Here is a 20,818-nt window from a genome sequence, read left to right as displayed (position 1 = left end):
ACAGTAGATGAATTTAGCTCAGTGTTGGCTGATGTTTCACGTTTACCATTAGTATGTTTCTTTCACATTTCTCCAGGAATCCAGGCTCATTTTATTCTTCAGTAACATAACACAACCGAAAGCTAATTTTGTGATGAAATAATCACAACCTACAGTGAAATCTCTGAATATATACATCGGTATGTTAAATAGGTGATTCTGAAGTCGGGATGGGCATTTCAAGCTATCATTGTGGAGATAAGGGTCGTTGTTTGCTCTGCACATCTAATATCAAACCTTCTTGCTGTTTGTACCACAGCATCTAATCTCACAGGGCCACACACATTTTACTGCAGCCTGGTAGCAATATGTTCTTTTCCACCTTCATTGTGTAGTGCTGGTTGGCAAACAGCTTCTGGGTGCATTACCACCACCTTCTGGCTTTGATAAGGCATTACTACCAGATGCTGGTAAAAACAAGGGAAATAAGTATTCAAAAATACAAATGTTGAGCCATCCCTACTCTAAACTGGTGTCCATGATTTAATAACAGCACTCTAAGCGCTCTCATAACAGAAACCTTCAATAAAACTAAATTGTCAGCAAAGTGGCTGACCTTTAAAAAAAAAAAAAAAAAAAGGTGTTTTGGTATAACATTTTATTAACATTATTCTTGTTAGGTTTGTTTTTGGCATTAAAAGATAAGAGGTGCTTTACAGTGAAACCACCAAATAGCTTATTTTTGTGTTGCCATTTTGTGTCATAAAAATCTGATTATAGACAGAAAAGTGCAAATCATCTCGCCTCATTAATTGATCAGTGTAAATTAATTGTTCTACTTTCTACACCTTGGTAACTTGTGGGCTTATTAATTAGCAGGAAAGTGAGCTAAATAGGCACTGCCACATGGCTCCCTTATAACCACCAACAGTGATTTTAAAAAGCTGCTGATGAGTTGAAGTTGATTAATTGCTCCATATTTTCCCCTAGAGTAAACACATTCTCTCACTCTCACTTGTTACTTTTTAATGAATTATAGGATAATAAACTTTGCCTACACCATGGTACTAAATTATTATGGATCCTCCAAGCATGACAGGAGTTTTGGAAATAACTATGAAAGTTCCTGCTTGCTTAATGATTAAACTATTTGTGGACAGCAGAGAGGCTGCAGGGTAAAACTGTCTGCTAAAAGTGATAATGACATGGGTGTGATCCCCAACCAGACCTTCTCCGTAAGAATCTGACCTCAAGTGACCTGTGTGTTTACAGGAGATAGTATGTTAATTTCTGCACACACTGGCTGTCACATTAGCAATGCAGTTGGCCAAAGGCGGATGCTGCAAAAAGGCTGACAAAACAGGAGCCCAGCCATCGCTGGTTTAGACCTTTCTCATGATGGCAATTTGGTAATTACAGTCCATTATGAATTGTATTATTTGACAAGGCATAACACCTATGAATTTTCAAATTTGTTGCAGACCTTCATCGAGCAATAAAACAGTGCAAAAATTTGCATTTTCAAATATAGTCACAGGCTGCAACAGCGAATCACAAAAGGTGTCCAATCACAGAAATGTTTGACGTAATGGAGACATAATTGATCATCAGGATAATGTGTCAGTGTCATGTCTTGCTTTGCCCAGGTGTGCAAGGACAGGTTCCTTACGCGCAGCTAAACCATGTGATAAGGTTTAGGAAAAAGCTACTTGTTAGGAAAACTTGTCTTTAAAGAAATCCACGTCTCTTTCTCATGGACTCTAGCCCTCGTCTTCTAGGTGAAAGTTATGGGTTTGACCCATCAAACTAACCCGACCTGACTTTGGCTGCGTCAGAGTTTCTCACTGCTTCGGTTTTAAAGATTATAGTCTGAAAACAGAGTTCACATTAACGTTTACACAGCCACCCTGAAGGGCGGACCAATTAGCGACCAGTGTTGGGTACTCAGGTCTAAATGTAGTTGCAACAGTGGTGGAGTTTCGGACAGTCGATCATATGTTGGTCAATGCCAATTGGTTAAAGGCTGCTTCAGTGGTTTCAAAACACCCAGTAGGATGCAAAGACTGGAAACGATCTCCTATGCAGCATAGCCAAACCCGTATTCACACAAACCCCCAACCTGCCTTCCTTTTCTGAGTGTGTCATTCACTGTGTACTTTGTCACATGACCTCTTTCTTCGACCTTAATCATACTTGTGTGCACTTTTCACATATAAGCGAGGCAAAAGATGAGACTAGCATGGTGTCCTCTGGACAGATGGGTGGACTGATGGGTTTATTGCATATTTTGGCGATAACAGGCTGAACAACATGAGACTGCATATAAGTTTGTGCATCCAATGGGTTAAGCTGTGTCATGTTTGTTCTATGTCTGAATTGATGTGGAATAAATTTAAAGTCTAAAGGCCACAAATAAACTGGATAAGATTTTATTTTTTTTATTTGTATCTCTCAGCTGTTTTTGGCCTTCCAAACAGTGCAGGAACTGTCTCCAGCCCACTGCAATGTTGAATGTCACAGCTCTGTTCTATGACATCAAGGCTCCAAACTCAAAAGCTTCTGAATTTCTTTCTGGTTTTCTGATGTGTAGTACATCTCCACATCAAGGTCTTCTGCTTGCGTGCGGCTTGTAACTGGGATTTAGCCTGGCAAACCAAAAAAAGAAATGCTTCATCTTGGTGCAAAAAAAAAGAAGCCTCTGAGCTTTAACCCTCAAGCCAGCTCAGCACATGTTGTTTTAGAAGGCTGGGCTGAAAAGGAGCTTGTTGCCACAGGAGATACTGTGTACTAACACTCAGCTGTGCTCAGGCAACGTTGAGCTGAGCCAAAGAATCAGACCGCACTCCTGAGAGTAAAGACTTTGGAGATTTGGGATTACCCGCTCTCCTATCATCACCTGCTCTCTCCCCCATACACGCTCTCACTTCAAAAATGTTTGACTATTTCAGCTTTCTGAGCTGTCAAAGGTGTACTTTCAAGGTCTACTGAACAAAAACTCTGGCTTTAGAAATTCTTTGAGAGCCACTAAATGATATTGGCTGCTTGTGTGAGTGCTATCCAGGAGTGTTGTAATTCTTTGTAACAGCTGAGGAAAGGCTCAACCTCACCGTATGAAAACTGTAAGAAAACTAATCGAAACTTCCCTGTAAAACAGTAAACACATCTGTCAGGTTTACTGTGATGTTTCACATTCATCACATTCAGCTTCACTACACGGGTTGAAATGCACAGCACTCTGTTACCGATGTGTCTCAGTTACAATGGTGATTTTCTTATCAAAGTCAGAGAGACATGCTCATTGTAAAACTTTCCTTTTTGCAGTTTGGTTGTGTTTGGTATCATTTTTCTGGTTATGTCATACTACGTAATGCAAAACCAAAGCTACTGTTGTTGTTACTGCCATCGCTGTCATAACACTGTGGTCCTATTGAGGATTTTTTTTTTGCATGAGGTGTACATTTTTTTAAAACTCATTTGTTAAAACTCTACTTTTAAAAAAACAAAAACGGACTAACTTTTATGATTAAAAAGGTTCTTGTGACATGCCTATTTTATAAATATGGCTAGTTTGTAGAGGCTTCAGGCCAATGCATCGACTTAATGTGCTTGTGATTTGTCTTGACTGTTCATATTATATGTTTTATTCTTACTGATGTTTAATTATGAGGAATATATTATTTATTGCCTCCAGTTATTGTGCAGGCCAGCACACCTGCAGAGCAGCCACTCTGGCCGAGTTTACAAAAGTGGCTTTTCCTATGAGGCTCATATTTTAATTAATTTATTAATCATCTGTGACATAAAAACATCAGATTTTAACACAGCCGGGCCAATCAAAACTCTGTCCCCGTCATACTTGAGTTATAAAATCTTGGAGCTCTGAGGAGCGTCTGTCCCGCCTGGCTGCTGCCGGCGCTTTCAGCCACACAAGACTTCAGAAGAGAATGTTGTATCATGCTGTTCTGCGTTTTACCAATTTCATCGGTTACATTTTTATATTTAAAAGCTTACAGCCTTTTGTATTGTGTAATAAAACTTGAAAAAAAAAACACTCATTCAACTGATAAAATGTGAGATGACTCATGATCTCTGTTAAATTTTAAAGCATGAACACCGAGAACTATTTTTTCTTTAAAAAAAAATCTGGTCCCTCTGTCATCAAGATAAACATGACTAAGGAGGCCTTTCTGCTGTTTGGAGTGCAAATTTGGCGAAATTACACAAATCCATAACTGCAAACATCTTTTTGCTGCCAAACTGTTAGTCACGAAACTCAAGTGGACTACAACTTGACACTTCCGATACAGGGAGTCAAGAAATAGTATGACTTACAAAAGTGTGTTACTCCTTACCCCGGTGCTCTCTCACCCCACCTCTGTGCTCCTCTAGACCTCGACAAACATGTGCAAACATATAATTATGCATCACCTGCCCATTTTAATCCTCTCCATCTTTCTGTACCTCTGCTTTCTTGGCACTTTTGGCCTCCTCCCGATTCCTATTCTCTCCTTCCTCCCAGCTAAACACATGTAGACAGTTAGAATCACTCGACTGATTAGCATCTTCTCCTCCACAGCTGTAAGTCCCCTTGCTTATCAAAACACAGTTCCATTCTTTTCAATATGGAGGAACTGAAAGGAATAGCCCCTGAAGTGTTTGTTTGGGTTTTGGATGTGCGTCTGTGTTGAGATTCGGCTGTTTTCGAATAAGTATTCCAGCTGGAAGCCATCACATGTAGTCACTTGTCATTCTTTCCTCACTTTCCACTCTCCTTCATCCCTTTAGAAGATCAGAGTGTTTGTTGTCTTGTATGTCGGTATTTTACGTCAGAGCCGAACCGAGGCTGGCGCCGATGTAAAATACAGAGGAGAAAACAATTATTTTATTAAAACATAACCTTATCACTATAAACACACCATCTGCACCAACTTGCTGATGATTTACACAGAACAGATGTTTGCCCACAGAAAACAACTCTCCCTCTGAGTGCATCCAGGGAAAAATATGTCTTACTTTCTCACACAGAAACACTGTAATGGCTGTGTACCCAAAAACTGAGTTTATCGAGCCGTGACGGATTATGTGGTTGTACTCTAACCTTGTTGGGTTGTCTTGTATTCTATAAATCTGCGACCATATCCTTTTCTCTTTTTATTCTGCTGTTTATCTCCTTTGTTCTAAGAGAACATTTTCAAAGCTGATGAAGGTGGATGCTGGAGGGGATTTTGTTGAGGAGATGAGAGGAGGAAACAAAAAAAGAAAAGAGGAAGAGCGCCACTCCCATACCAACACACACCAACAGCGAGGCAGACACACACCTATATGGACGCGCACTTGTTTGAAATTGCGGAAGGGTGTTAAAAATAAGAAAAAGAGCAGGAGAAGAAGGGGGGGGATTGTTTCATTGAAGAGGCAAGAGAAAGAGCAAATCAATGGAGGCATGATAATAAATTATTTCCTTGCCAGAGAGGGAGTTAGAGGAGGGAGATAAAAGCAGACCACATGCTGTGCCACTAACAGCCTGGGGGCCGCTGCCTGTGAATTATGGTGCGCTGGAACATGCTCGCCGCCCTCGGGACCCATTGGTTGCAAACGAAAGAGTAAAGGGGGAAAAATAGGAATAAGAAAATCGCAGAGAGATGGATGGGGTGGAGGAGGCGGCAGAATAAGAAATGTCGGAAAGGGGAATAGGTCAAACCAACGCCCCTCGAGGCCTTGCGAAGCACGGATTTACATCGCTATGGCTAATTAGAGACATAACGATGAAATTAAAGTGGTGGAAATGAAAGAAGAATAGATAGATGAAGGGAATTGAGAAGTTGGGGCAGGGGCAGTGTCGGATGGGATTATTCAGCATGTATAATTACAAGAGATATTAGATGTCTGGTAGAACAGGGAGTATGTCGCCAATAAGAAGTCATGTCTTAATGATCATTATATGATATCCCAGATGTACTATGAGACTTTAACAAGTGCCTTTTTCACCCATTACAACTTTATCTGCACTCAGATTACACCACTAAAATCACAGGGATAAAAAAATTACAAGTAGAGGTGCAGGTTGTAATTCAGTGCACCATGTTTAACATACCCAAAATAGACATTAATCTAGCTCCTTTCTTTGTTCTTCCTCAACAAACACATCCTGCTGAGATTATACTAATTTCGGTGGTTGATTTAGATTAAACTTCTCCAGCTCAATATATACTTGAATCTGCCGATGGCTGATAACTTTTTTTTTAAAAAACAAGCAGTACAACGGTAACCTCAACTGCACTTCTTATTTAATTTATATACTTTTTTAAAAAGGAACATCTGTCTGCAAATATTACAGTTTAATACATCATCCGTCTGTGAAGCGCTCTCTGTTGTAATTTAGATTTTGGATGTTCTGATTTTCTTTCAACTTGCCTCATCTAATTCATTTATTAATCCGCTCCATTTCCTAAATTTAGTCTTCGTATCCCTAGGAGAACATTTCTGAATTTGATACATCCCCACTGTTGTTTTTATGTCTATGGGGAATGCAATCAGGCAGTAAAAGCAACACAGTTTTGTAAATTGAGCAGCTATAAAGCTAAAACTGTCTCTGTTTCTTAAAATGTAACACGTCCAACGTTGTATTTGGTTTTCTTTGGTTGACACCAAAACCTAAAGTGTATTGTATAAGTTTGAGTTAAAATGTGTGTTTGACTGTGCAACTCCTCAACAAAAAGTTTGAATATACTCATTCTGACTTTATACATTTGTGGTCATGCATTCACAGAAAAAATAGATGTGATCTTAACAAACTGGTGCATGTATTTGTATTGCAGGGTGATAGTACGATTTGAGACACTTTCCCTTCACAGGTTTGACTGGTGTCTATCAGCAGCAGTTTGTCTGGTTAAAGTGTTACTGAGCAAGATTTTAAATCACCTCCTGTTGACATACAACATTTCCAGTAACCGAGCGCATCAGCTGGTGTAAATTTAAATGCGAGGGCATGAACTCGGCATTTGTATCCCCGTGTAGCTCCTACAGGCAGTACATTTCTTCAACATTGATAATTATATTAGTTTTTTTTATTCTCTTCAGCCTGATCATTATAATCATCTATATGGGTATCATCTATGAAATGTTTGTGCACAGATTAAACAAGATCTTCATTATTGAGCTAGATGCCTTTTTTTTTTTTTTTTTTTATTCACAGAAAGCCAAGCCATCCATTTCCACCTGCCTCCAGTCTTTATGGTAAGCTAGCCTAATCGTCTCCTGGCTGCATCTCCATACTACACATCGAGACATGATATTGGTGTTCGTCTTTGTCTTTAACTCTTGAAAAACAAGCGAACGGTAAAGCAATACGACTTTCTTAAAGTAGTTTTGGGGACTTTTGCTTGTATTTTGATAGCAAAGAGTAAAGAGGTGGCAGCAAATGACAATATTGCCAACAGAAGGTTGTGATTACGTCTTACACCCATTGGCTTCAAGAAGTCCCTGTAATGTGGGGTTTTGCAGGACTGTGCTGCATTAATTTTCTGTTTGATTGGAGCACCAGGGAATTTAAATTACGACAAGGAGTCCATCACAGGAAGGTGAAAGGATGAAATGTAATTTTCTAGCTAACAACACTCTGACAACACCAGCGTCACTCCAACAAAGTCAAGCATCCCTCTGTGTTTTGTGTGATTTCACCCAGAGGCACAACAATCAGTGTTTCTATCAAAGCAGCGCGCAAACAGTATGTATGTCAAGTCTGGCAGATGTTTACAAAGCATGAATGTCTCAGCTGAGAGTTTCACTGAAGAGTGCCTCACAGTGCCTCAGATGCTGTGCACATTAGGTGTATTTGTAAAACCATAAAATAAACTGATGGCCCGCTGCTTCCAGTTATCCTTTGAGGGAGGCACTCAGGTTTTTTTTTGTTTAGATGCACACAGCAATTCACTGCTGGGTTTTGTATTAAGGGGCCTCAGCAGACACCGTCAGAGTGTCGTCGTCTGTCTCGCTGTTGCCTTTCCCTCCGCTCGTCTCTCCTCACAGCTCCCGCCTGGTATATGCTTTTGAGATGTCCACCTGTCTGCAGTGTTTGCGCTCAGGGATAATATAGTCCTGTATCTCACAGCCATACACATCTTTAATGCTTAATTGTTGATCGTGCGCGGGGTTCAAATCGCTGACTTCACTGTACGTCTGGCTTTATGTTTCCCGGCTCTCGTTTCCTCTTCGGCTGTATGTTTCTCTCTCTTTCCCTCTCCTCCCGGGAATTAGCTGCACCGGCTAAGTGTTGCACTAAATAAAGGATTCAGAGATTAAACAGACAGCCACAGTTGCCATGACAACTCGCTGGGCATCTCTATTGTATTCAGAATACTTGCTGGATGACCAGGTGCTATGCGAGTTTTTGTGTGCATTGTAGGGTTTTTAGGATTTCCCAAAACATTATATTCATATATGTGCCTACATAAGGACATGAGTGTCGGTATGTGTGAGGTAATTAGATACAACACCCAAAAAATAATAGGCTTCCTGCCACATGGTTGTATCTTCAGAGGAAGTGGCTAAAAATACACTTTATATATACACATTACACTTACGTAAGAACACTTTAGTCAAATTTAAAATAATAATCTGATATGTTGGCATATAAATGAAAATAATTGTGTCCACTCTATGTGGCTGATTGATGTGTAATCTATGATTAATGAGCTATTGCTAGTCAATGGAAACTGTTACATTTTCTGATTTCAATAGGTAAATTAAGTCTTACACAGCACAGCATGATGCACTTTAAGTAAACTACTTTAAAGCTGCACATATTTGATCTTTAATACTAGAATATCTTTGATTAGACTTCCTTTAAATAATGTATTTTATGTTTTGTCATGGGTAAAGAAAACATGTAAAGACAATAATGTATACAATAATGCCAATCTGTCTTAACTAAAATGCTAAAGTTTGCAATGATCCCTCCCTGCTTTCTGGTATGTGCCATCAAACTATCTTACAGGAAAAAAGTTAAAGATAATAGATCAGGGTTTTCCCGGTTTCTGGAGGGCTCAGGTGGAAGCGGTGGGCAGTTGTATGAATAAAAAGCATGCATTTTCTTGTAATTTTGGACCATTTGCATTACAATATTTATTTTTTTTTAAAAACAGTCTGCCATAAAGAAATAATAATCACCAAACATTAGCAAAACAAAGCTTCTCTTGAACTGAGGAGGCTCAGCTTCTGTAAAAACAACCCCCCCCAAAAAAAACGAAACACATGGGTGCTGCACCGAAATGTTACAATGGTTGGGAAAAGCCTGAAGATGCTTTTATTACACAGTTTAGTTACAAAAGTCTTATTCCACAAGCAAACCCACCAGAGATCACCTGAAACACGCTACATCGCAATAACACTGCAACATACCTTAGCAGATCCAGGACTCTTTCTAAAAACGTAATTTGTGTCTTAGCACAGCATGTAAGAAGTGCGAGCAAAGCCACAACAGTCCCTTACCTGTTACTGCAGCTACCTGACACTGGGTAATTACCCAGGAATAGAGATGACACTTGGAAGGCGCGAGAAAGCCCCTTATACACACCGGCAATTAGCTGTAAAGGTCCATTGAGCGGTAATGAGGCATCAGACAGTAGCTAGGGGAGAGTGGGAGGTAAGGAAAGGAAAGGAAGGGAAAGGAAAGGAGGAAAGAAAAGAAAAGGAGAGGAGAGGAGTTGAAATGCAGGAAAACAATGGGAAGGAGAGGAGAGGAAAGGAATTCGAAAAGAATTTTGATAGGATTGATAAACAGACTACGTGCAAGAGATGCATTGAAAGCATGAGAGTGTAAAATGTAAATAGGAGAGGAGAAGTGGCGAAAGACTGACATGGTAAAGATAACATGGATAGAAAACAATACAAAGCCGAGACAAGGAGAAGGTGAAGGGAGTGTGTTTGGTGTGGGTGCAGAAGGAAACTCCAAGACCTCCACTTCAAAGTCACTTTGCTGTTGACAGCATAGCTGGAGGTCTTTCACCCACTTGGCTGTCAGAGAACAACAGACTCCCCTTGTAAAAGTGATATCTGATCTCAGCAAGATCATTTGTGCAGATTAAGGGCAAATTTACGTAACATCGAAGATTAAACCTTGACAGGAGCTGCCGGGCAGTAGCACAAAGATATAATCTTGCAACACAGGCATCGGGACTCACTTAGAGCTTCTTTGTACATGTATAACATGGAGAACCAGCTGTGTACGTTCCATAGGCATGGACGATGCACATAATGTGGAAATTAACTTCCTCCTCAGGGATAAGTATATACAGTTCTATATGATAATTCAGATCATTTGATACCGTGCCATGTGTGAAAAACAATCATGTGGACTTAATTCCATGAATGCAAAGAGGTTGCGATTCTCAGTTTACACCTTTAAGTGTTTGTCTGACCAATTTTAAGGCAATATTTGTGCTTCACTCCTCCTCCAATTTACTAATGAACTTGAAAACAAATACATTCAATCGCAAACCTCAATGACTTAAAGACAAATTAAGTGGTCGTCTGATTCAGCAATGACTAAAGTTGTTCAAGAAAGGACTTCTGTGTAGTTTCACTTTGCGTTCACTTGCATTGTGTGATTTTCAGCGGATTCCTTATAGGGCTGTCACTTTTTAACCTGCTCAAATTCAAAATGTACAGGCTATATGTGCAGCAGACTGTTTGAAATAGGACATTGAGAGGGTGGACCAATAAGTTCCGAGACTGCTGCGGTTGTGCACGAATGAGGCGCAGCACTGTGACGTGCACGGGGCAGGAGGAAAGTAAAATCCTAATGAGGAAGTACAAATTTAGTTGGTTGATCAAAATCAGCACCCGAGTTACAGATGCTTTTGTGTGCAGTGGTCTAAGTGTGTCGGTGATGTTTTAGTCACCTGAAACTTGAACAGAGACACGCATCAAACTTTGTGACAAAGTTTTTTGGAGTAACCTCCCTAATTCCATATTTTGTAGATAAATATAAATAAATTCCCATATAGCCTCTATGCAGGTCGTAGAGTTTTGTTAATAAGCACCATAAACCGGCACTCGCGTACACAGCTGGTGCATAAAGTCAGAAACATACAAACACACACACACATCCTCTTTTCAACCTCTGAACCTGTTAACCTTTTTCCACCCCTGGCTGCTCTTTCACCATCGGACCAATCACAACTCTCTCATCGTCCTTCCTCTATATCCTCCTGCTGGCCTCTCCCCTCTAGAGAGGAAGAGGCGAGGCTCTTCTCCCCTCTTCCACAACTCTCCTCTTCATCCATTTCATACCACCAACCTCCTCCCATTCTATTATTCGCTCTCTGTCTCTACTTCACTCTCTTGATTAATTAGTCAGAGCTGCAGAGTGGCCCTGCCACTGCCCATTCCGCTCTTAACTGGAGTCGTGGAAAACAAATAGACCCGGAGTGGAGGAAATGCTTAGAAGGGAGGAACTGCACGTGGGAGAAAGATGGTGGAATAATAGGAAGCAGAGGAAACCAGCCTGGTCCTAATTAGAAGCTCGCCAGCTGTGTGCTTCTGCAAATAGTAAAAAATGGGACCACTGGCTCAACTAATGGGTCTGTTAACATACAGTGACGCAGCATTCAACTGTACAGTTCAATTGTCATAAAGTAAAGTCCAAAACAACAAATTAAATTCATCAGGAAATCAGAAACCCTGACATGAACTTGGTAGATAGCACAATACTGACGAGGTTTAAGCCCAGAAAAACAAAAAGTAAAGCTTAAATCAGTGAAAACGAAGTTTGATCGCTGTTGAAAGATCAATAACTTCCACGTACAATATGAAAGTTACAACCACAAAGTTTCGAGACGGCAATGTCAGCACGTAATGATGGCAAGAAAAGACATAACAAAGATTAAGAAGAAATCATGAAAACATTCTTCCCCTTCCCTCCTTCACTCGTCTCATCTTCTCCTTTAAAACTTCCTGCTGTCTTTCTGCTGCTGCCCTGCTGCTTTCTTCTCACATGTCCTCCTTCTTCTGATGTTTTCTTCCTTATCCTTCCTCTGGTGCTCTCCTAATTTGTAGGTTTGCTGACCCAGAGACAATCATGCAGATTTAGTGAAATAAACAAGGCAGAGGGCTGACATATAGGGACATACAGGCGCATATGTGGCCATCATTGTTGATCTTTGTTCTGCTGCTTGCATGCCGGTCTCTGCAGGATCTGTGAGGTTTCCAACTGCCCTCAAGTTTCTGCTTTTAAAATCAACTTTTTACGTTTTTGCCCAAAAACAAAACCCATAATTTCATAGCAAGAAATTGCAGACAATGCTGCAGCCGTGTGTCAATCACGATGTGGGTGTGATAGAGTTCCCCTACAGTTTTCAGCTTTAAACCACCTGTGACACAAAACTAGCACCTCTTCACTATTTATCTGGAGAGCCTCTGGACAGGATACAGGCTGACAGTCCCGATGAAACGGTACTTGTATCATATGAGAAATATATAAATAGGCTTTTGAGTTGGTGCAACATAATGTGTAAGCCATGGACAGGACATGCTTTGGTGTATTTTGTCTACTTTGTAATTCATCTTGGAATCATTTCCTTTGAATGGCTAAACCTAAAAAGCCTAGATATCTCAGACTCCAAATTTCGTGGAGGTTACCTACCACTAACAATGCACATGCAGTCCATGTATCACCGCAGGGCATCTTTATAGACTATATATGTATCAACAAAGGAGCCCTGACCTTGTGTGACCATGTATATTACATCTGCAGGCTGCAGATATCTCTCAATAAGCCTGCTCACTTATCAGCTTCAATGCTAATGCAACGGTTGTCTTCTACTGAACAGTTAATGTGAATCATTTCGGCTCCGGGATCAGTGCCGACGCCTGTGAGGCAAATTCCTGCCCATTTATTATTGTGTAATTACAGTGGTTCTAATTCCAATACAAAGGGCACATGTACAAGCACTCCTACACAACGTTGCCCCTGTAATATATGTTCGGAAACAGAACCCTGGAAAATCGTACACCATTAGGAAACTGCAGAGCTGATTTAAAACCATTATGCTGTTATCTCTGTCCTGCAATATCCTCTATGGTAAAGAGACCATTGATTATACTGTGGCACAGAATAAGAGGTTGTTCTTTTTCAGGCTTTACTAAGCAAAACCTTTTTTTTTTTTTTTTTTTTTATTGGTGGGAACCACTAAAAAAAGTATAGAAATAAAGTTTACTGCTGAAACACTTGATTGAGCAGTTGGCTGACAGAACATTTTTATATCTTATTAACGTATTAACTAATAAGTCACTTCAGTTTGTCTAAACACTCTGCTACCTTTGAAGCCCACTTTAGACCAAAGATTCACGAAAAGACAAAACTGTTTTTGAGGGCAAAGTTGCAGGAACTGGAACTGTCCCAGCTAGACTCAAACCAGCTGACCGTGTCGCCTCAGACTCAGCTTTTCAAGTCATCAGTGGACAGTTTTACAGTGTAAGAAACGTCACGTCTTTCATCAGCCAACTGGGTCATTGCAAAGTCAGCTGGTCACGGCAGTTACATAAAGTCAACTGATCTAAATACCAGAGTTTTGACATATGTATACCAACTTTTCTAAACAAAGGAGTATTTCCAGAGAAAGATTGAGAAATTGACAAAAGAGGAGAGATCTCTTGTCTCATGTTCAAAACATAAATTTGCAGAAGTCCCTTGGGTATTCTGTTAAGCACCTATGGGTGGCTCCAAGTTCTCTCACTATTTTAACTATATCCAGCTACAAAAAAGCCCCCCAAAAAACTGCCAGCTAAAACGGAAGTACAGACAGTCACTGCTGTGAAGAAGTTACACCATTTGTCCAGTTGCTTTGGTGTAAACTGGGAGGTTTCAGTTGGTTGAAAACTGGCGGATTGCAAGTAGTTGCACGCTTCAAGTCACTTAATTCTGAGTCTTTGGTCCAAAACTGGTTTTAATAATCCAAGAGGATGATATATTTTTAAAGTACTCTTCTTTAGATCTACAGATATATTTGCTATATCTTTTGTAAAACATGTAACTATATATTGCTGGTTTCTTATAAAACTGATTACTTAGGGATCAGAAATCCTCCCGTGGTTGTACTGATTGGATTAGAGCACAATTCAAATGCCTGAGACACAAATGAAAATGGGATTGCCGTCTCTCAGTAATTGCTAGTAATCTTTGAGAATACATCAGTAAAATTCAGTTAGCATTATTCTTTGATTTTTAATTGCAAATCCATACACTTGGAGAAAAAAAAATGTGTTTAAGTACAAACCACTTAACAGGGAGGCAATCGAGGAATATATATATAGCTATATATATATATATAGCTATATATATATATATATATATAAAAACTCCACAAAAATAACCTGCTGGGCTTGTAAAAGGTAGAATAAGAAAGAAAAATCAATAAGAATGTAATCATCTCAGGAGTATTCTCCAAGCATATTCTCCTCTATTCAATTTGTGGTAAAAATAAAAAATAGATTGCGGTGGCAACAAAACAGAGCTTGTAAAGCAGTGTGCTTGTCAAAGTTCAAACTTTAAATAAGGCAAAGACAACACAGGGGGCAAGATAATAATAAAAAAATACACTCAGCATTTCTTAACAGCACAAGTGTAGCGACTGTGGGAACAACAGTGAAGCGGGAGTATTGGGAGATGGCCAAAGGGTTTTGATTGTTACATTAGAGCTACAGTGCAGAAAGATCAACAACAACGGAGGAGAACCATGCAACCTGAAAGACAGATTGTTGAATGTGCTTTCTACCCCTGCGCTTTGAGCTATAGGATTCCCAAAATATGACTAAAACTTGCTTTTCAAATGTTTGCCAGAGATCGAGCATGTGGCTTGACAGAAGAATATCATCCAGGGAAAAATACCGCCTCACATCATTTACGTCGATTATTCCGATTTTACTTTCCAAGCTTGTGTCCATATTGTAAATTTCCACCCTGCTAAACACACCTGTGATTCCTGGCCGCTCTGTTTCCCAGACCACTCACTGGAGAGAGCACTGACTGCAACCCAGGAAAAACACACACACACACACACACACACACACACACACACACACACACACACACACACACACACACACACACACACACACACACACACACACACACACACACACACACACACACACACACACACACACACAAACATGCAAAATTTACACAAATCAACACCATCAACATTATCTAGAACACCAGATGTGCCACTCAAACGTAATTACTCCCCCTTGGTGTTGCCTTTCTGCAGCCCAACAGTTAACCTTGACGATCATCTGATCAATAGCTTGTGTTATTGGTCCCAACCCACTTCTTCAGCTGCTTGTCAAACATAAAATGCATTGACGAAACCGACCTAAAACCCTGCAGGCATAACTGTAGGTAGATAAAACACCATGCAGTGGCTGCTCACTGCCCATTTGGAAGGTGAAAGGAGGGCAACTGAATAATAGTGGGACGGCTCCCACTAAAACCAATCATTAGGAGGCTAAATTGATGGTGAGACTTAATGGACCTGCACAGGCTGAAGGTAAAGCCCTGGAAATGGCCACCTGTGATAGCTAACTGCTGGATTCATCAACTTTATCGCTGTTTTTGCATTCAGACCGAGCGTATTTCAGCATATGGACGAAAAAAAGACAGAAAGCAAATTCAAAAAGTGAGGCTAAAAGCAAGAGTTGCAGTGTAGGTTTCCATGGCGTCTGGCAATTTTGACACTGATGCTACAGTAACATTAGCGATGGAGTCGTGATTATTGTTCTTAATAAGGTCGAACCTGCCTATGCTCTCAGCTGCCAGTGAGCCTAAACCTCACTGGCTATTATCGCTGTTCCAGATGCTATAATCAACACTGGGTCTGGGCACATGGACTCGTGTGCAATAATGAATTTATCTGTGGCAGCAGCACTTTTACCCGCTGGCCGCTGTGGACAGGCTGAATGGATGGGAGGTCACCAGGTTCTAAATAGCAGAGATCGAAAAGCTGTGCTTTTAAAGTATCGGGGACATATGTATTGAAGTTTTTGGTAACATATTTAAACTAATTCACCAAGAGGTCCACAAATTCAAACTGGGTATTGAGTTTTGGCAGAGATGTAGTTAAGTAGACAAGGTGTACCATTCTGAAAACGTTTATTGGAACAGCACATGGCTTTCTCTGTTAAAAGCAGACACATTGTACTGATAAGTATAAGTTTAATGGTTTTACGAATAAGGAGAAAACAATGAGGAGAAAGAGGTTGACAAAGATGAAAAGATAAATGGTTCAAAGGAGAGAAAAAACAACTTACGGAAAGCCGTGTAGAACTCGTGCAGGCTGAGATGGCCGTCGTTGTTGTAGTCGTCATAGCGTAGCAGGTCTTGCATGGTGCACTCCAACAGGCTGTCCTCCAGGTGCTCCTTCATCGAGATCTAACACACACAGAATGCGTGAAATCATATAGCAGTGGGAAAAATAAAAGAACATGTGTAAATGCCAGATGATAAAGACAATTATCATTCACAGCTACAAAATGGTAACACCTTATCATGACGTTGACTTATCGTTTGTCTTTTACTTCATCTTTATTTGATTTTGAGCTATCTACAGTGAGATAGAACCACATTATGCACAGTATAAATGGAAATCTGACATTTTTAAAGGGGAGATACTACACAAATGTAACATTTCAGTATTTTTTAATAAGGTAGCTCTGGCACTCAAAGAGGAATCACAGAATCCTCCATTTAATTAAAACAGTACATTCCTATATTCAGTCTTTGACTTGTTTAAGTTATTGCATATTGTGTAATGCTCTCTTTTATAAAAAAAAAAAAAAAAAAAAAAAAGCCTGTCCATTAAAGTCTTGAATTTTGCTGTACTGCAGTACAAGTAGTGATCAGTTTAGGTTTCCAGCATGAGCAATAGTGGTTCGACATAAATTGCCAGCCTGAATTTAGTTAGCATTATAAGTAGTGTTTAGAATGTGTTTCATTCCTGCAATAATTAGAATAAGATGGAAAATGTCTCGTGTACAACTTAATCACAGAAACCTTCTGAGAGCACTTTCATTCTGTAAAAATGATGGGTTAAATATATAATATGTCATGTTAATGCTTTCCTGATTGCTCTCCATTTTAAGACTATCTCTACTCTTGCTACTTTTATATTACTACTTATATAACCTACTTAATGAAGAATGTTTATTTAACTAAAAAAAATTGAGTTATTTCTCTTAAAATTTCCAATGCAATCAATGTATTTTTTTTGTTGTTAAAATTAATTTATGGGGTTCTATAGTGCAATTAAACAGAACACCTAATATCATTTTTTTTCTCTTGTGCAGATATTTTTGGGGTAGATCTTTTTCTAGAAAAATAAACTTGGTCCTTCTATATATAGAAAATTAACAGAAAAGGTAGAGACTGAGAGTCTGCATGAAAACATGCAACACAAAATGCTAATCATCTGGATTAAAATGTCTTTTTAGTGTGTTTTTAAGATGCATTTTATGTAACTGTGGTTTCAAAACACGAAAATGACTTTTGTAAGCTAAAGAAAGTTCCTAACAAGACTCTCAAATACAGTACCTATTTTGTTGACGTTTTACTTTTCAACCACATTTACCACAGTTTTAACAGCTGTGCACACCCACACTTGTTCTTGGTTATTCCACTGCTCTTGGACCTGTACTGCTAATGACACTGGCTGCAGCTGCACATGAACTTGTTTCATTATTACCCGAGTGGCATCTGTTGACACAGAGCTTGACGTATGAAATCTGTTTCTATTTATGTTCGGTAGTCAGCCAGACATACTTTATTTTAGTTTCAGATTTCTTCATACATTCATTGACTCAGCATTTAGCTGAAAGACACCTGCAGTTAAACTACATTTTTAATCACATATTATTGTTTCTGTTTCCTGAGCAAAGCTAAAGTCTCAAAGAAAACAATTCCGAGCCAGCAGATGATTCAACGAAGAGCCTCATAGCTCAAAGCAGGTCGGTATTTGGTTTCACTCAGCAAATGTTAAGCCAAGATGCAGATAGATCAAACTAGACCCTATAGTTAAGGCTTTGCAAAAATTAAGAATAATCTGAGCTACAAAGACACATGCAATGTTGTACTACAATGCTGATTTAATTTTTTAATTACGATTTTACAATTTTGAGAAGTACAATTTGAATATTTGCTGGGTTTTTTAAAAAAATGTAAACTATGTTTGTAGGTCAAAATGCTAAGACGATTATTACAAGTTATATGTTAAATCCCTTCTGCTCTTCAAGTGTAAAAATATAGCCCCCCACTTTCCTCATCCTCTTTAACTGATTCTGTATGGAGCTGCACATGTGACATGGCACATTAAAGGATGTGACAAACTTTTTTTCATGTTGCTGCCTGCAGCTGACTCCCAGCCATGTGTTCACTGTCACAGACTGATCCGTCCTTGGGCATTTGAATAAAATATTTCAAACCCTAAGTACAAGACTTCACCCTCCAAGACCATCTGTGACAATAGACAAGAGCCCAAAGTGGAGACAGTCTGGATAGATGGCTGGAATTCATCTTTGATCCTTAAAAGCATTATCTCTGTGAAACTGAATTTATGAATTCCTACATGATAAGAATGTCTTATCTCAAGATTTCCTGGTGACATGTCACCGTTATTAATTCTGTGGTGGATCTTTAATACAGCTCTGCCACAAAAGGAACAAATCTGTCTTTTTAATTTTAAAAGATGACAAATCTTGTTGTAATTTACAACCACAGCGAGATTACACAGGATTAATTACTGTGGCATTTTTTAGATTATATTTAGCTGCATTTATAAATGTCCAACTTGTAATGAGTTTATTTTTCTTTGGCATTATACACCAGCACTCTTTCAGTTTCCCCTTAATAATAAAGATCTGTCACATATACAAAATGTTCAATATTAAGACTCTTCATATCTTCCTGTTGCAGTCTGCAGTCAACACTGACTCTGACATGGTTCGCTGCAGTCTGGCAGTATGGCAATCACTGAGATCATAGCATTGGCTGGGAGGAGTCTAATTAACACCCATCTCTGATGCCCATTTCCTGATACCAGATGATGCTCACGATAATTTAATTTCATCACTGTGCAAATGTCCGTGCCAATTCTTTCTGCAGTTCCCCCACTGTTTCTCTCCAGACCCTGGTGGGAAGATAACCTCAGTAAACATTTTTTTTTGTGTTTAACAAGATGGATAAATGTTCCAACCACATGTCACTCACTCCACCGTATAGTTTGATCACATGATCTTCAGTAGGGTTGGGTATGCTCAACAACTTTTGACTTCAGTAACAATATCTTGTATGAAATACCAGTTCTTGAGAAATATTTTTTTCTACCAGTCTTAAATGATCAATTTGAAGAAAAAGAAAATTACATCAAACATTATTTTGCAAATCTTTAGTTTCCATGCAGTTTAGAGGGGGAGAGCGTAACCCATGTTATATTTTGTAGCTACAATTAACAGATGTCCCCTGAACGTCTCACATGGAAGCTAAAGCTAGATGCTACAACTTACCTATCATCCCTAGAGGCTACATGCCGTCAGTACGTGCTAGCTAGCCGGCTATGCACAGTAAAGCTTCCAGTTACTTCAGCGCAATTTAAATTGATGTGTTCAAAATTTGGTTTTAAAAGAGTGAAATATGTTAATGTTATGCGAGATCTGCTTTACTACGTAGCTTTTATCTACGTGGGCGGGCCGCCTGAATTATAGGCTATGAATGGTAAATGCTGTGACTCAGTCACGCTGAAGAGATTTACTCCTTTGTGAACAACATAGCAAGCTTGATACGTTTTAAAACTAAAACACGTTGGTGTGGATGAAGCCTAGACATCACAATTTGATACCGAACGACAAGGCATTTTTTTGATATCAGATAGTACGGGAGCAATCCGGTCAGCGCCGTAAAAGTACCGAAGTTTGGTGCGCACTCTTACGCCTTCAACATGCAGTAATAAATCTAATGGAGAGACTAACAAAAAAAAAGATGGTCGACTTGTCCAGTGTGAGCAGGGACAGGTTTCCATTTCTGTTTTCGATAACGTTTTGGCAACAAAAAGCTGCGATGATTTTTCACTAAATTAGTTAAAGAATGTTTTTACTCTTAGATGTGGTTTGGATTTTTACATTTTTTTTTTTATTTCTTACACCTCTTTTAGATAACCCTTCACTGAGAGGTTTATTTCAAGCCCATTCCTCCTGTTCTGGCTTCTTTCTCAATCAGTTCAAACACTAACCTTCTCCAGTTCGTCACTGATCAGCCGACCATCCTGGTTCACATCCAGGTATTTAAACATGGTGTCCACCAGCGCTCTCTTCTCCTCCATGTCTCTCTGCTGATTCTGCTCTCCAGTCTTCAGCACTTTTGGTTGCATATCCAGCAGCATGCTCTTCAGCCGGTTGTACTCTGACATGGTGCATGCATTGCCTACAAGGGTAAACACACAGATATGGAAGAAAAGACATTTCATTAACCCCAATTATACAAGCCAGAGCCTTTGGATTGTAGCAGTAAATTGGATTGAATGTGTTTGCGTGTTTCATAGAAGGAGGAGCAGAACAGAGGATGAGAGCGATAGATCATGTGTGCATTTCTACATGCATGCTTGTGTCCTTGAGTGTTTACTCATTTAAAAAAATGCTCGTTTTTTTGTTTGCATAATTTGTCTGACAGCGTTTTGTTGCAGAGGGTCCAATTAGTTACAAGTAATCTTTGAATCCACATGAAAACAATAGGTAAACATCCTCATTTAAGACCCTCTCAAGCTTCTTGTCCTGCTTTGCTGTGAGATTAGAGCTCATG

The 20,818-nt window shown here is 39.5% G+C and overlaps 1 protein-coding gene across 1 annotated transcript in view; it reads right to left on the bottom strand.

Moving 5' to 3' along the window:
- fstl4 (follistatin-like 4) overlaps positions 1 to 20,818 on the bottom strand; it is a 196,550-nt gene that overhangs the window by 48,707 nt on the left and 127,025 nt on the right. Inside the window, exons 5-6 of the mRNA XM_069717308.1 lie at positions 20,253 to 20,443; positions 16,285 to 16,405 (exon numbers count right to left, since the gene is read on the bottom strand). Of these exons, the coding sequence (XP_069573409.1) occupies positions 16,285 to 16,405; positions 20,253 to 20,443 (312 nt within the window). The remainder of the gene's footprint in view (positions 1 to 16,284; positions 16,406 to 20,252; positions 20,444 to 20,818) is intronic.

This window comes from Brachyistius frenatus, unplaced genomic scaffold (genome assembly GCF_029030835.1).
Source record: "Brachyistius frenatus isolate BFR_SWC_R1_liver_20210118 unplaced genomic scaffold, ASM2903083v1 Contig_5, whole genome shotgun sequence".
Lineage (NCBI taxonomy): Eukaryota > Metazoa > Chordata > Actinopteri > Embiotocidae > Brachyistius > Brachyistius frenatus.
Note: the sequence above shows the minus strand (reverse complement) of the source record. Positions and strands in the feature narration are given on the sequence as shown.